The 17,933-nt window shown below is 38.9% G+C and overlaps 1 protein-coding gene across 9 annotated transcripts in view; it reads right to left on the minus strand.

Annotated features, from left to right (window-relative positions):
• POC1B (POC1 centriolar protein B) overlaps positions 1–17,933 on the minus strand; it is a 65,668-nt gene that overhangs the window by 32,214 nt on the left and 15,521 nt on the right. For 6 of the 9 annotated variants that reach the window (XM_054836792.1, XM_054836764.1, XM_054836784.1 and 3 more), the window contains 2 exons: positions 14,006–14,158; positions 4,822–4,908 (listed from right to left, as the gene is read on the minus strand). In XM_054836792.1, the coding sequence (XP_054692767.1) occupies positions 4,822–4,908; positions 14,006–14,158 (240 nt within the window). Of the gene's footprint in view, positions 1–4,777; positions 4,909–14,005; positions 14,159–17,933 lie in introns of all 9 variants that reach the window. The other 3 variants (XM_054836819.1, XM_054836810.1, XM_054836801.1) reach the window with 2 other exon arrangements.

The raw sequence follows: 17,933 nt of genomic DNA on the forward strand, positions 1-17,933 counted from the left end.
CCCATATAAGTAGGCATTTTAAGTGTGGAATTTGTTATGGATTGTTGGTTTTGATGAAGCAACAAATTAAAATTCCTCGAAAAGAAGAGGAGGAGTGGGAGGAAGAGATAATACCAGTATTTCCTAATACAGATAAAGCTCAAAATATAAATGAACTGCTAAGAAAATATCTAAACATATATTTTAAATTCACAATAAAGAAGCAAGAACATTAAGTTTTTAAATATTTGTTTTTTTCAAATCTTCTCCAGGCAGCCTGTTGTCAAGAATAGATGACAGTGATATTTAGCTGCACCTTAATTATCTCAAGTTCCATGTCCTGTTTTGGGCTTCTCAATACAAGGCAGACACTGACATCCTGGAGCAAGTCCAGCGGAGGGCGAGCAAGATGGTGAGGGGGCTGGAACACATGATGTACAAGAAAAGGAAGAGAACCAGGTTTGTTCAGCCTTAAGAAGGAAGGATACAGGGAGATCTTACTGCCATCTCAAATATCTAATGGGTGGATAAAGAAAAAGAGAGCGCCAGACACTTATTAGAGGACCACTATGATAGAGTTAGAAGCAACAGACATGTTGGAACACAGGAAACTCTAGCTGCATATTATGAAAAAAATATTTTCACCAGTCAAACACTACAGCAAGCTGCCCAGAGAGGTGGTAGAATTTCCATCCTTACACATATTAAAAAAAATGAACTGGAGAAGGCCCTTCAGAATCTGATCCAAGTTGGCCTTGCTTAAGGGGGAGGTTCGATTAAATGATTCCAGACATCCCTCCCAACCTATACTGCTCTATGATTTTTATTAATAAATCCTTACAGAAGAGAAGAAAAGGAATACTTTTTTGCTCTGCCACAAGTCATCTTAGGGGCATTAACAGCATATTTCCTATGACCAGTATGAAAGGACAGAGTCCCAATAGCCAAAGAAGAGATTCTCAGCAGGAGGAACACTTTCTCCTATTTCCTGGAATAGCTTGAGATCTATAAGAGGTTGCTCACTTACTGTTAGGAATTTTGATAGCCATTCAATAAAACACTACAACGTTTTGTGCAGGCTTCCAATCTCCCTGAAGATATTTCAGGGACCTTTAGGGAACTCATCACAGATCCTACAAAAGCTTCAATGTTGTTACTTGTCCCAGAGAAACTGGTCTTTTAATACTGGAGACAGTGATCCAAGAAAGGCTGTATCTCTCTTCTTCTCCAGAAAAATTAAAGTAAATACGTTCATTAGCTACTTCCAGTGATCCAGAGATTTGCCAAGGTATTTTGTAAATCACCCTTAGGGCCCTGCTGTGTTACATGCATGATAGATAAAGACATTGAACAAGAACCCTTAAAGGTGTGTAAGTGCAGAGTGCATTTTTCTTTCTACGCATATCAGAAGGGCAGAAGAACTGCTTAAGCTAGAGCAAAACACTTCGAAAAGAATAAGTAGGTATAGACAAGACATTTGTAAATTAACCTGGCAACCTGATCAAAGATTTTTAGTTGTTTGAACAGCGTTCTTCCAGTAGAAGTAGGACCAAAAAGCCATAAACGGCTTTAAGATGGGTCTTGACAAGTTTGCAGGGAAAAAAAAGTGTACAGTGATATTGAGTGTACAGTGATATTGTCTTTGATAACCAGTAGAAAAGGAGCAACCCAGGAGGGTTGGAATCGGGGAGGGTTGGAGGAGGAGGATTAATTAGACTAGAGGTTGGTAACCTCAAGTTAGAGGAGGATTTAAAAAAAAAGTATTACACAAATAATGCATGAACACAGTATCATTCAAGTGAGGACAAACAGTATCAAGAGGAAATCTGGCAGTGAAGGTGGGATGGGAAGAAATCCAGCATCTGACCTTCCCCCTTGGATTTTTATGAAGACGACATGAAGCCTCTGTAGAAAGGGCCTCTAAACATTAGGGAAATTGAGATAGCTTCAGATGAAAAGGTCCAAGTCACTAAGATCCAGAACACTCTGGAAACAAGACACAAAGAAACTGGATGGCTGGTCCAATTAAGAAACAGGCAATAATTCCGTGAACAACAGAAGCTGGTAATGCAGACAGACACTGGACAGGATGATGACACTAAAAGATGAGTTGACATTAGAAAGTAGGGAAGACCAGTGTGTTGGGTTTGCGTGGCAGGGTTTTGGTAGCGGGGGGGCTACAGAGGTGGCTTCTGTGAGAAGCTGCTAGAAGCTCCCCCTGTGTCTGACAGAGCCAATGCCAGCCGGCTCTAAGACGGGCCCGCTGCTGGCCAAGGCCAAGCCAATCAGCGCCTCTGTGATAACATATTTAAGAAGTAGAAAAACACTTAGAGAGAGAGAGCTTTTGCAGCCGGAGAGAGGAGTGAGAAGATGTAAGAAACTCTGCAGACACCAAGGTCAGTGCAGATGGAGGGGAAGGAGGAGCTCCAGACACCGGATCCCCCTGCAGCCCGTGGTGAAGACCATGGTGAAGCAGGCTGTCCCCCTGCAGCCCATGGAGGAAGGATGAGGGGGTGTAGCGATTCCACCTGCAGCCCGTGGAGGACCCCATGCTGGAGCAGGTGGAGGCACCTGAAGGAGGCTGTGGCCTGTGGGAAGCCCACGCTGGAGCAAGTTCCTGGCCGGACCGGTGGACCCGTGAAGAGGGGAGCCCACGCCAGGGCAGGTTTGCTGGCAGGACTTGTGACCCCATGGGGGACCCCACGCTGGAGCAGTTTGCTCCTGAAGGTCTGCACCCCGTGAGAGGGACTCCATGCTGGAGCAGGGGAATGATGAGAGGAGTCCTCCCCCTGAGGATGAAGAAGCGGCAGAAACGCCGTGAGATGAACTGACCGTAACCCCCATTCCCCGTCCCCCTGTGCCACTTGAGGGGGGAGGAGGTTGAAGCCGGGAGTGAAGTTGCGCCTGGGAAGATGGGAGGGGTGGGGGGAAGTGTTTTAAGAGTTGATTTTATTTTCTCATTCCTCTACTCTGTTTTGCCTAGTAATAAATTAGATGAATTCATTCTCTAAGTTTGGTCTGTTTTGCTCGTGACAATAATTAGTGAGTGATCTCTCCCTGTCCTTATCTCGACCTACAAGCATTTCGTTATACCTTTTCTCCCCTGTCTAGTGAATGAGGGGAGTGAGAGAGCGGCTCTGGTGGGCACCTGGCCTCTAGCCAGGGTCAACCCACTACACCAGATAGGTTACTAAAGTTGAGGAGAGTGTTATATACTATGGGGGAGGACGGATGCTAGTGGCAGAGAAAACATGCAAATGGTTTCTGGATTTGTGTCCATAGAGATGTGTTGGACAGAGCAGTTGCTGTAAAGGCTGTAGTCCAAGTAGCGAGGATACAGAAGCGTTGCTAGATGGAAAAAAGATGCAGATAGTGAATGGTGAGATGCAGAAAGGTGAGAATTCACAGTGAACAGGAGATCAAGAGAATGGGAAAAAATTAGTGATTACTGACACAGACAAAAAGGCATGAATTTTGAAGCAACGTTTTTGTAATGAAGAAGACTGCAAAGCCAGCTAGCCATCAAGAGGATGTTGTCTCTAGTGGGTCAATTTATTCCTACTATGAGTTCTGGGCATGAGGTTTTATAAACTGCTTTCATATCAAAAGAATTAATGAAGGAGATGAAATGACTGACAGATTTATAGGTATGTAACAAAGAGTTACAGTGTAACCACACATTTGAATTCTGTGATCAGTATTAAGATCAGGAAGTAATGAACGCAGAATATTTTAAAGTGATAGGTAACCAATAAATTATATCCACTACAATCCACTATCTGTCAAGCCTACTAAAGAGATTTCTGTAAGACTGCAAGTTACTTTTCATAGAAATTATCTTTAAGAACCATATTTCCATTATGAAAACACAACTGCTAAACTTTAAAATACATTAAATTATCATCTCTCAAATAAAAATTATTATGTGATTATTTGTTTTGAAGAAAAGGTTTCTTTTAGAATCAACCTCTGTTTCATGATCTTCAACAAATGATCTTAAAGAATGTCATAAAGTATCTTCACAACATACCTTTTCATAAAGCGTTCATGGCAAAATAGAACAGCAGAAACCACATCTACTGCCAATTCACATGTATTAACCCTTCAGCCACACAAACTCTTGTTATGGTAACTAAAATTGCTCAAGATACAATTCATGCCTTCACAGGAACAGATTCAGAGCTAAAAGAGAAATTCTCTTTTTAACCTAATTCTAGAACAGTACGTCTTTTAGATTTCATACCAGGAGAGCATATTTCTCCTCCTACGAAACTACCGTTAAAACATTGCCTTCCTTTCCTCCCACATGCCATACCAATGTCATATGAAAAGCTAACACTAGAAGGATCTAGTCCTATGATTCTGTCTTAAAATGTGTTACTTTTTTTTTTTCTCCTACAGAACTACTAGATGCCTTAAAAGGAGAAAAATTAAAACATCACTTTTGGAATTTTATCAATGAGGCAACTATTCTTTAGGTTTCCCATTATTTGCAGATAAAGACAGAGTTACAAAAAGTGTTTGAGAATAAGCCACAAATTTTAACAGTAATATTTGGATATAATTACCATAGGCTTATAATTAGAATTTCTGCTTAGTGTATGGGTAAAATTACTAGTATAATGTGAAAGCTTTGCTATTACACCATCTTCTGGTTAGCCTTGAGAACTGTGAAAGAAAGCTTAAATTGAGAAGTTAGGATATTGAGCTCTGAGCAGTTGACGGTCATTAAAAAACATATTTCATTCCTGCAGACAGAAAGAGCACATTTCTTATAACACATTGGTTTAAGCCATACCCTTTTTTCTCTCTTTTTCTCCCCCGTCTCAGAAGGCACCTTACCGGAATACTGAAAGATGAAGAGGAACTAATCTCTATGACAAGTGGGTCAAGTGTTTGTGTATTAGTCACATCAAAGGTAGGGTTGACCTGTTGAAAATTAATTATAATCATTATTATTTCAGCACCAGTAGAGAAAGGGAAGTAAGACTGAAATAAAAAGGACCACTTGCTACATTAAGGCACTGCTATTCACTAAAGACTGGAAATAGACTTTAAAATTTGTAAAAATAAAGGTAGGATGTTACTCCCTAACCGTGTAAAATACAGTCATATAATACAGAAAGAGAATCCAGACACGCATTTACTACAGAAATATAATTTCTACTTCATAAACATCTATCACCCAAAATTCACAGGATTCCTACAAGAGGTGCAAGTATTAAGTACAGTTTTATGACAAATCAATAAAAATTAAGTTACAAATACTAGTTTGAAATGGATTTACTAAGACAGCTAACTCAAAACCTGCCCAAGGATGAAGCCCTGCAATTAACAGAGCAGCCAACAAAGCTTCTGAAAAACTCAACAGTAGGAAGTATTCATACAATTTCCCAACTCTAACTGTCACTTGCATGTGCTTTTGAAAGTTTTTGCATGTGCACAACAACTATAAGAGCTCATGAAAGTCACCTTTGAGTTTTACCTGCCAGCATCAATCACTTGTGGGTGCAGTGGTAGGCTGTCTTTCCTATTCCTCCTTCCACCAGGAGGACTGTCCCAGGCAGAAGCAGTGTACTGCCCTCAATAACTCTGGACTCGGGAGCTGCCTCCTAGCAATGTAATGAGCTTGTTACAGTCCAAGGACACCAGCAGCCCTCCACTCGTGGAGGTTTCCATGTGCAACTATGCAGCATCCCATATTTTATGTTGCACTGGTCCCCTGCCTCTTGTGGTTTACTTAGGGCACATCCTCACTCGCGGTCTCATACTGCAGTTTAAGTCCCACTACCATTCAGCTTGAGCTAGGATCAATGTGTTTGCAGCTACCCTGGCCCAGTGATGCATAGGAAGGTGTGCATTAAGCCAGCCCCTAAGCCCGAGTTGCCTTACTGCAGTGGGAACATCATTAGCACCAAAGCTGAAAGTGAGCGCATACATAGCAGCCTAGATCGATCAGTTCCCAAGTCACACTCAAGTTCCTCAGTCATCTATTGCAATCAGACTGTCTACGTGCTTGCTTCTTATGCACCAACTCCAATTGTCAAAATAGCTTGGAAAACACTGTTGTGGAAAACAGGTGGGAGGGAACACTGAAATCTGTGATAAGTTAACCAGCCAAACACAAACCATGCTGTTCATAAAACCACACAGAAAACTGTTTTATATTGGAATAAAGTCAGAGGCTGATTGATCAGAAGAGGTGGTATTCCATTTCAGGTATCTATCATCATGATGCCAGCAATTTTGACTTCTTAATATCACAGTTGGACTACTCACTTATTGTTGGTTATAAGAGTAAATCTGTAACTTTAGAGAATATAATATTTGAGAAAGCCACTGCTTTTAATTATCTTACTGTTTCACTTAAGGATCAGAATATACTCCCTATATTTTCCCCTACCATTGTATTATCTTGGTGTATTACAGCCTAAAACATTTGTCCTCTAAGTATGATGTATGGAAGTACTATTCTTACTATATTATGAACTGACGAAATTCACAGACAAACTAGATGACTTTCAAATCACTAAAAAGTCTAGTGTAGTAAAGAGAAATGAACTTACCTCTTTTCAACTTTTTATCAGTAGCCCAACAGCAGCCTTATCAGAGACAACATTAATTCCAGCCATCTTACTTTAAAGTGGGGAAAAACCCCAAAACAACCAACAAAAAAACCCTCCAAACTCACTTCAGTCACCTGAAGACTGTCAAAACTCTGACTCAACCAGAGCTGCTCACTCAGTAACAGCTTCAGTGTTATTTCCGCAAGCAAATATCCCTAATGCTAGGGTCCATACGTTGACATATAGACTGTTTAGGTCAGAGATCCATTTGTTAAGTAGAATGAGATCTTAAAGCTGGAACTAGTAGCCAGGGAAGGCAGGCAATAGCATCTTGTACTGCCTGAAGCCTTTTTATTCAGTTCATTTGCATTTCTATAACTTACATGCAGAAATTTAGGTTAAAACTAATAGAAGTAAGATGATCTTCTTAAGGACAACCAAAGCCACAGTAAGTAATAACTTACTGGCATTCCTCAGGGGTCAGTATTGGGACCAGCACTGTTCAACATCTTGGTTGGTGACATGGACAGTGGGATGGAGCGCACCCTCAGCAAGTTTGCCAATGACACCAAGCTGTGTGGTGCGGTCGACACGCTGGAGGGAAGGGATGCCATCCAGAGGGACCTTGACAGGCTTGAGGTGGGCCAGTGCGAACCACATGAAGTTTCACAAGGCCAAGGGCAAGGTCCTGCACGTGGGTCAGGGAAATCCCAAGCACAACTACAGGCTGGGCAATGGAGAATGGATTGAGAGCAGCCCTGAGGAGAAGGACTTGGGGGTGTTGGTTAATGAAAAACTCAACATGAGTTGGCAACGCACGCTTGCGGCCCAGAAAGCCAACCATATCCTGGGCTGCATCAAAAGAAGTGTGACCAGCAGGTCGAGGGAGGAGATTCTGCCCCTCTACTCCGCTCTTGTGAGACGCCACCTGGAGTACTGCATCCAGCTCTGGGGCCCCCAACATAAGAAGGACATGGAGCTGTTGGAGCGAGTCCAGAGGAGGGCCACAAAGCTGATCAGAGGGCTGGAGCCCCTCTCCTGTGAAGACCGGCTGAGAGAGTTGGGGTTGTTCAGCCTGGAGAAGAGAAGGCTCTGGGGAGACCTTAGAGCAGCCTTCCAGTACCTGAAGGGGGTCTACAGGAAAGCTGGAGAGGGACTGTTTACAAGGGCATGTAGTGATAAGACAAGGGGTAATGGTTTTAAAGCTGAAGGAGAGTAGATTTTAAGTTAGATATTAGGAAGAATTCTTTACTGTGAGGGTGGTAAGGCACTGGAAGAGGTTGCCCAGAGAGATTGTGGAGGGCCCATCCCAGGAAGAGTTTAAGGCCAGGTTGGATGGGGCTTTGGATAACCTGGTCTAGTGGAGGGTGTCCCTGTCCATGGTAGATGATCTTTAAGGTCCCTTCCAACCCAAACCATTCTATGATTCATCTGAAATGTCTACCACTTTAATTAGACTTCTTCTTCAGTTTCTCCTCTACAGAAACTTGGTTAATTAAAGTCTCCTCTGCATATAGTTCTGCTTATAACCTTATCAGAGATAAGGTGAGGATAAGAGGAACTGCAAATTTCACTTTTTTCTCTGCTATACCTACCCTGTCTATTAGATTTAACAAATGACAGGTACTGTACTAAAGGACTTACAACATTTGTTTAGGCCCAGCATAACCAGGGTCATTTGCATCTGACCTTCAGTCAGTCCTAAAATAAAAAGAATATATTATCTGAGCATCAATCATATTATTGGTATCTTTGCCCAAAGTCTTTTTGACATGTATCATTTAGGCACTGAAAGGAAGAGAGGACAATTCAGCTGCAGGACTCTGCTGAAGAAGGACAGCAGATGCCTGTCACCTATCAATATTTGAATGTAGAGGAGCTACTGTAGTATTATTACTAGTAGCTCTTGAAACAGCTTCTTTGAGATAATATCTCCTGGTATATACATCAGAGATAGTGTAGAATGAGTTAAATGCTTTTCTTGATACAGAGTTGCTAAATAAATACATGGTATGATTAAGTTAAGAAAAATGTGCTCTTTATGTGGAAGTGTCATATCCTGGAGCTGGAACAAAAGTGTCCTCTGCATATAGTTCTGCTTACCTCTTTAGCAGAGATAAGGGGAGGATAAGCGGCATTGCAAACAGAGACTAGGGGTGCAGGAACTGTCATAGGCTGTATTAAATGATGTATCTATATAGACATACATAAAATTGTTAAGCAACAAATCAGAAATAGCAAAGTGTCTAAAGAAAAGAGCACAAAACCATGAAGGCTGTAGCTAAACCCTTCTTCTTGCAAATATTCATGTTTAATATTGCACTAAAAATAATGAGGTAATGGAATGAACAGAAGTGTAAAAGTTTCAAATGACTTGACATTTTGTGACAAGGTAATGTAGTTAGCTGTCAAATAATCTCACACCAAACATATTTGGAAAAACTTAACTTTAAAAAATAAGAAGAAAAAACAAAACACTAAAAGGCAAAGTAGAGAGAACTGTCATGTATTAAAGGCTTTCAAAAACACTCTTCCAAAGCTTTCCTTTACCTGGTAGACTGATGTATAAGCATTTTCATTATCTTCTTCCAATATGATGATACAATTATCACAATTTTGATCCACAGCACAAGAAAATATATTTGAAGGAAGGTTTCTACAGAATCTTTCACATCAGGAATTAGAGGTTGCTAAAGACTGAAGTGGAATGAAACCAAAATATATTACTTAAAGAGAGAGGCAAGAATTAGGATCACGGCTTAGGACAGAGAACTAGGGGAGGAACAAAAGAAGCAGGCCCAACTAAGTACGTGATTTTCAGCCATATGCTTTAAGCAAGTGATTATGCCCCTACAGATATCCCTCTGTTGATTTTAACAAAGTATATCCAACCTCAAAAAAACCCACACTTCACTTTATTTTTTCTAATACATTTCCTAAGACATTAGTGTTATATCAAAAAAAATCTAGAAATTAATAAAATTAAAATTATTCACACAAAGTATTTCCTAGGAAAGTGATGTAGCTGGCTGTGAAATAGTCTCTCCAAACCTAACGAGAATAAACTTAGCTTTCAATTTGATTAAATACTGTTCTTTCTGCTAGACTGGAGCCCTGAAGCCAAGCAAGTCATATATTCTTATTTCTACTGCCACCTAGCGTATATTTGGATCTCCTTCATCTGCGAAAATATTTACAACTGAAATTACACTGAAAGTTAAGATGAAACTAAAGCGACAGTAGATTTTCATGCTCAAGGTATAAACTCTACACATCTTAATGTGTTTAAACCTCAATGCTGTGTTTTTAATGGAAATTGTTATTTCTATCTTCCATCAGCTTTAAAGAGGTCTCTAGTATATGAAAGATTAATTATGTACAAATACAGGAAATTCAGAAGTACAACTTTCACTAAATGGAATGCATTTCTTTTAGTATATTGCACTAAGATTGCATTACTGATGAAACATACTGTTTTCAAATATCTCCAAAAGCTCCTTATTTCAAAGGGAGACAATGACTGGGATTTATCTCAGCTAAAATTAGACGTACTGCTAGACACCTGTATTTGAGCTAGTCACCCAAGATTACCTCTATGGTCAATGGAAAATGTAGGTGCCTTCAGAGAACAAGGCATTTACTTACATTTCCAAATTGTCATGATTAAAAGCTTTAAACCTCTACTTATTTGAATATTCAAGAATCACATTGTTCAGTGCAGCTGGAGAACAGTTGTAAAGATTTATAAGTCAAGAACATGAAATTCAACACTGCGTTAAAATTCATGTTACTGCTGGTCTGAAGAGGAGGAGATACAAGTAAGCAATTTCTTGTAAAAGTTAATCATGCTTCAAAAAGTAGGCAGGGAGAGAGAAAAAACTAGATAAGGTATCTTAAATATTACTGGCTCTGTGTATAGCTTTGAAGAGTAAATAAGGACAAGTTCTGAGAAAAGGTGAAAAGTACACTCAAGCTCCATGTTTCAGTCATTATCCTGAAGGCAAAATACCAGGTGGTACCTGAAATTCTTAATGGTCTTGTGCAAGCTGTTTTGTTCAAGACAGTGTTTTCACACATCACCAGTTGAAAATGCTGTAACTGTCTCTCTGAACCCAGCTGAATAAATTCTGAGCAAAGCCAGCTCCATTATGCATATACTACTTTCCCAGAATCAAGTTCTGCCACACTGAGACAAGCACTGATAGAGAAGGAACAACTATCCAAAAGCAGTAAGAAACCTGGAAAGGCTTGCAACATTAGGAATTAAAAAACCATGGATGGAATTACTTCCCTCTTGAGTTCTACCTGTACATCTGTTGAACTTTTTGTGTTGTACCAGCTACAGAGGTGACTAAACTTAACCAGCTCAGGGTAACTCAGGGCAATGTATTGTAACACATCTCGTGACATTGTAGTGGCTTGTAGCAAACCTTAAAAGGTCATTATACTTTTAAATAACTCATATTTGAACTGCCACCTCTGCTGGCCTGTAACTCTTGTGTATGTTACCAAGTATCTTAAAATACTGTTACTTTACTGTTACTAGTTTAGTTAAGATCAATCATCTTCCCCTGTTCCTCATGAAAAAACAAGCAGAAAGCAAGCAGTTCTGCATTTTATCTGAGGTGCAGACAAGATACTAGGAAAGACTATGTCATTACAATTGCTGTGCTGTAGTGAAACAGATCACCCAGAGAGACTGGGGAATCTCCATCCCTCTTCAAGGCCCCCTAACTAAACACAGCCATGGCTGACTTGATGTACCACTGGGAACAAGAGTGGATGACCTCCAAAAGCTCCCTGTGATTCAATTTCTCCTCTCCCTGGTATATTAGAAATATGATGAGCCACAAAGATGAGGGTGGTGTTGCAGTGGAACTGCCAAATGCTAAAATGCTCTCTATTGCCTGTTGCTTAAAAAGATCCTGGAATGTTAAAAATAAATAAATAAATAAAATTATGTTTGTTTTAACTGAAAAGAGGGTCAAAAATCTTTTTCCTTTTTTTTTTTCTTCTTCTTCCTTCTCCAGAGTACAGCATAGCACAGTGGGGCTAGAAATGCTGCTTTTTTTCCAGTTACAGGAAGAAATATTTAAGAAGATGGAACACTGAAAAATTTCAGGGATAGTTAGTGCAACTAAAGCATGTTACTGCTGGTAGTAATCTGATACTAGTTTTCTCTGGATAAATCATGTCTCTATCCAGATGGTGAGGTCCATTCTTCCTCGTCACAAGAAAAAAACCCATAATTTTTGTTGAGAGAGACATGAGGGGCAGTAAAAAAGGAAAAGACATAGAGCAACAAAACTCGCTAACTTCACTTTAAAACTATCTAAACTATTATATTATTACAGTAATTGTGAAAATAAGCTGCAAAAAGAGTTCCTAATCATTATTATTGTATTATTTAAATTACAAATATAAAAATATAGTACATTACAGTAATACCAGTTTTGTTGAAGCTATCACTGTTCTGTCTGAAAGAATATAATATACTTCATGTTCATTTGAGAGCAAGATATTCTACAGGTAATGTGTTGTTAATAGAAAACTAAACACAGCAACCTTATTCTCAATATCCTGAAATCAGGCCAGAAATATACCACAAGAGTCCAAAACTTTGCTATGACAAATGACGAAGCCATAGAGCCCTTTCACTACTATGGAGCAGTTAACCCAGAAGTCTAAAAGCTGCTACAAATCTCACAGCCATGAAGAAATGCAGATATCAGGTCAAGTGAAATCTGTCAAAGCTAACTGATGATTTCTTGACATTCAACTATCAAATTTCCTTTATGGGTCCTTTCACTATTGGTCATGAGGTTCTTCCTAGCCTTAGTTTAACTTCAGCCTGAACTCATCAATGCTTTTCCAGAACTTGTCAATTACCTGGGACCAGGGACCAAAAGAAAAAAAAAAAAATCTGGAAAATTGCTTGAGAGAGTATTCATATCTTTACCAGGCATCTGAGCAACAGAAGTCTGGAAAAGTTGACCTGAAAAGAAGGCAACTGAATGCTGCACCTAGAAGCTACTGTTTGTTTACCACGCATTATAACTGGGTGCAATTTGAACGGGTCTTGAAGCAAACTGCTGATGCAACAAGAGTGGTTTAAATCTGCTGGCAAATGTTGTAATTGACTTTGTTCCAATGCTGACCACCTACGCTGTAGGCTGCTACCAGTAAACTTAACTTCATTCATTGACCTTACAAGGAATATGACAGTCTGGCACAGAAGTTTGCTTATGAAGTTTGTCCTGCTCTTGCTCTGACCAAAATGCTAAGCATCAGAAAGCTTCACATCCAACTTGACAACAGAACCAGACACATGAGAACACTTAGTGATGGATTCTATCAGGGTTCCCCTCCTCCACCAAAATATTTTCAATCTTTATACTACTCATATTGCATAGACACATATTCATATTGCATAGACACACACAAAAAGCAGCTCAATGTCTTCAAATCTCAATGTTTTAAAAGTCTGAGCAGGAAACAAGTGCCATGGCAGCAGCATCTGCATTTTACATGAACAAGAACAGGTAATGTTGAATTTCTATAGTACTCTATTAGTATATGACAGCAACCAAAATGTTCCTAGATTTATATCAGATACAGCTCTTGGACCCTAGAGGCACCTCAAAAACAACAAAAAAAAAAAAGAGATAAAAGTATAGGTAATCATCATGCAGAAGCTAGCCAGATCTACCAAGGACAGTCACAAGTATATCCCTGGGTTTTTTGCATAAACAATAGTCTTGTCTAAGGCATATAGCACTGTTTACCTACTTAGCATAGCTTTCAGACAACCTGACAAATACAGCATTTTTCCAAATACTGACACAGAATATTTGACATTTCACTTTGGTTCCCTAAATTCCCAATAGTTCCAAGGGTTGCTGGTAGAAGATTTGACAGTAAAGTAGCTGAAGAATATCATTATCAGGAAATTGGACTACATAGTGACAAAAAACACTCTACTAACCTAGAAAGGCTTTTTAAACTTTTAGATAGATGTCAAGATCTTCTCACAATACCTAAAGGTCTTGGAAAAAGGGACAACTTGTGACAGTCAAGTATTTGACTTTCAGTAGTAACGCCACCTTCTCCTGCTTATAATGATATATTTCGAGTAGTATCCTAAAGCTCACTGCAGATTCAGCTATCTTCTGCAACAGTTGCCATGTTGCTTCAGAAACCAGACTATGTTTTGTTTAAATCAGATGTAGAGCACAGACTTACACAAGAAGCATGAAAGGAATTCACTAGGATAAATCTGACAGCATCAGCTGGCCTAGTAACCTTAATATGGATTCATAAGTTATGGTTGCTTCCAAAGTATTCTACGTAACAACAAGAAGTTCTCTGGTATACATAGAACACATTTAACTATAAACACTAGACAGACAGTGTTTACAAAAGCTTCGTGTTGCCTGTATTAGGGTACTTGCTGCACTCACCTCAACTGACTGAAGTTTTTCATCATGGAGATGAGGTGACCTCGGGTAAATATCAAGAAGATGAGGAGGATCATCAATATGTGTTCTTCTAATATGGTGTTTAAGAACTTCTTTATAATCAAATGAATCAAAGTTGGTTTTCCATAGTAATACCTGTAAGAAGACATCATATCAGTAACTACTTGAAGCCTATTCACTGCCCAAAAAATAACTATTCAGTGAAGTCTGTTATTGCTAGTAGATCACAACATCAGAATGAGCCTGCTGTCATCACTCTGATCTCTACTACAACACAGGCACTTCCCCAGAGTATCTTGTACTTCAAGTCTAATAGATGTGGTTCAATCTACGAAAAAAAAAATCTCTAAAAGATGTCTCAATCATAAAACAAAACAAACTGGACTGTACTAAGTTATTTTTCTGCCATATCAAGGAGTCATACACTACCAAGTTTCTGTCCCCTATAAAGGCTTGCAGGTCAAACGAGGAAGTTTGAGGGGATAAGAGAAATGACAGAGTTCCACAGAACTCTAAAGCACCTGGTTCCAGTGTTTTAGCAACGGGAATCTGTTTTCTGAACCTTGTCCATTTACATTCAAGGTAGAAACAATATACAACAGTCACATCATGGCCAAATGCAGAGGTAAGAGCCAAAGGAAGTCTACCCAGCCTTATGGATAGGCCAGAAAACCAAATCATAACATTCGATATTGCTCTCTCGTGTCACAAAACAATTGTATGTTTAAGTAATTTAATTAAGTTTACTACAAGTTTGTGTTATTTGTGTCATCTTTGTTACTTTAAGTGCTAAGGGAAAAAAGAAAAGAAAAAAGGAATTTCATAACACTTAGAAGATGGCAGTTTCCAGAAGTCCAATGTTGATTGCTACAGCTGCTCCCTAAATTAGAGGAAACAAAGATGGGACCATGATCTGACTTAAAATTACTTGCCTGTCCAGCCAAAAAATTCTTTGCAACCATTAAAAGTATTTTTCAGAAATTAATAAACTATACATAAGCAATACAAATCACAGATTTGTTCACAGAAATTCCAAGCAGAATATATAATATTTTTAATATATTCCTAAGTAGTTGCAGTGTTACAAGTTCATTTCAGGTTCAATATCTTTCATGACTCTGTTGAGTGGAAGACCCTAAACATGCACTGGGAGACACAGTGCACCAGTAAAGATAGACCCAAACTAACTAACTCAAACATTAGTAACGATTAAAGGGGGATGCATGGATCTCGGTACAAACTATAGAAACCTGCCTCAGAACCTGGCACTTGCAGGACAGTTATGTGTTAGATTAGTTGATTCACAGCAGCTCACTGTACTCTAAGAGGGAGGTCCTGCTTTCTCTCCCTCCTCTTCTCAGCTGCATAGTTCCACTACCTCCATCACCCAATCCAGCATAAAGTTATTCACATTTTTTATACGGCTTTTCCCCATTTTTTTTCAGGCTAATTTTCTGCTGGTTTAGCTATTTGAACTGGCTTACTGAGTGTGAACAAGGGTATAGGCAGGAGACAGCAGAAGTAGGACCTTTCATCATTGCTGAGCACTTGAGCTGCTCAAGCTCTAGATATGTTTCATTTCGCTCTAAAGTGAAAGGCCATGCTACTGCAGCTTCATCACTACAGATGACAAATTAGTAAGAGTAAAACCAGCATGGAAACATTCGTATATGCCTTGAGTATCTCAACTGCAATTCAAACAGTGTAAAAGCAACTATGCACAACCCTAGGAAAAGTTATTCCATAAGAAAATATTTCCCTTCACATCAAGGCAGTCACCAGACACAATGAGTTGTATCTTCTATATGATAAGACCTGAATTAACAGCATAGGCTACTACCTTCCAAAGGAATAGGTATCACTTTGCTCTTTCACTTCAAAGTAAGAGGTCTTACATCTTCCATGGAAGCAGGTAAATGAAATAATTTGTCATATACACATATAGTAAGAAGTGTGAAGAACATGAACTTCAGAACTCTACATCTTCAGGGGTTTTTTTGATTGAGGAAAGAAGCAAACAGGAAGAAACAGAAGTAGTATCCAGTGTTTGTTTCAAATACTTAATGTGCTTCTGAACACAGCTTTCAGCTGGCTCTACACTATCCAGAAAGAAACTTGGAACTAGAAGCAGAGATACTGTTTCTCCTCCTTTGATGGAGGAAAAACAGATTTTTTTGTTGTTTGAAATTCTAATAATCTTGAAATAATATGTGTATAGAGCCAGTAATCTGTGGTAAACTTACAATGAATCAGCTGCCTCCAACTCATGCTGTGGACAGTGTCTTTTGGATACTGCACTAGGGACAGATGATGATACTTTTATGGCCAGCCTCTCCTCATCAGCTTGACACTGCCAATCTGCCAGTAGAACTTTTCAAATCAACACACCCTACGTTTACAGTAAACCAACTTAATTCTATCACAGAGAGTTGAGAAGAGGTCCCACAACTATTCTCCTGGCAGACCTGGAAGAGGGCTACGGACAGGTCAGCAAAAAAGGATGTTTGTGGAGTACATGTCTGTATACACCAACAGAAAAGGGACTCTGAGGAGTAAAGTTCCTATGTTTACCATAAAGATATATATACACATAGGCAGTTACCACACAACTGTTAGCATTGCACATTTTAAAACTTAAAATACAAAAGTGAAAGTTACAACAAAATAAGTAGCCTTCTCCTGCTGGAATGTTCACAAGAAAAAAGGAAAAACTTCATCAGATAAAAACATGCCTTTATATAAGGTAAATAAAAACTAGGATTCATTACTAAATCTACTCATACTACTTTTTTAATTCAACATTTATCTAAAAAAGCACTTCCTGATGAAATCGGATCTTACCTCTCGTGCATTCAGCATGAAACCACTATACCAAACTGCTGAGAAACATGAGTCATCTTATAGATTTTGCACTATAATACCCCATGATCCCACACACCACCAGCTCTACAGTATGGAGTCGGAGCAGGAGAAAGGCAATGAATGACATGCATGTTCAGTGCAGTCATGTCAGGGGACCCCAAATTCAAAGGAACCTTGCAATAAGACAGGCATTTCCAGGGTACGCTGGCATTATTTGCGAGGTTGAGTTAGGCTTAATACTGTAGGTCCTTTCCATCACCATAGCTTCTCAGGTGAATCTTGTGTCATGTGCCCTAGTTTAACACATGCACTTCACTTCCTCTCAAGTTAAGTACAATATACCAATCATCATAAAACTCAAAAGAAAGTACTCATGAAAAATAAGGTCAACAATTCATGATCACCTAGGAATCAAAGTTTCATTTTGGAACTGAAAAATTCTCATTAAAAAAAACTTTTAGCATGGAAAATAAAAGATTAAACTACTGGCTCAAGGACTAACTATCTTTTCCTCATTCTTTTTTTTTTTTTTTCCCTGCCTGTAAAATTAATATTGGAAATTTACTAACATTTTCACCTTTCCAGTAACTGCAAGTCTTGGCACTGCTTCTTACTAAAGCCTTGTGATAGAAGGCAATTCTAATTTTTTTTTTCTTTGAGTGCTTTCAAGTCATTCTAGAAAGCATGCTACCTGAAGCATCAAAAACAGACTGTATTTTTTCTAATGATACGGAAGTTTTTAATTGAAAAGTATTTATTAATTTCTAAGATTGTTACTTGCTGAAACATATTTCAAACTCCACAAAAAAGAATTTTATGGTAAATGCAAAACATCTTCATTTCTACAGCATGGCTTTCTGTGTCTACATAGAGCTTTTAGATTGTAGCTTTTTGTAACAGGAAACAATGAAAGAGACAAGTAATATTAAGCAACATTTCAGATCATGAAATTCTAAGCCTTGGCCTGCAAAAGTTCTTTCTTTTTGGAGAATGTAAAGACCTGATAGAGATGATTCCAAGCTTGATAATAATTTTGTAATTATGATAT

This window comes from Grus americana, chromosome 1 (genome assembly GCF_028858705.1).
Source record: "Grus americana isolate bGruAme1 chromosome 1, bGruAme1.mat, whole genome shotgun sequence".
NCBI lineage: Eukaryota > Metazoa > Chordata > Aves > Gruiformes > Gruidae > Grus > Grus americana.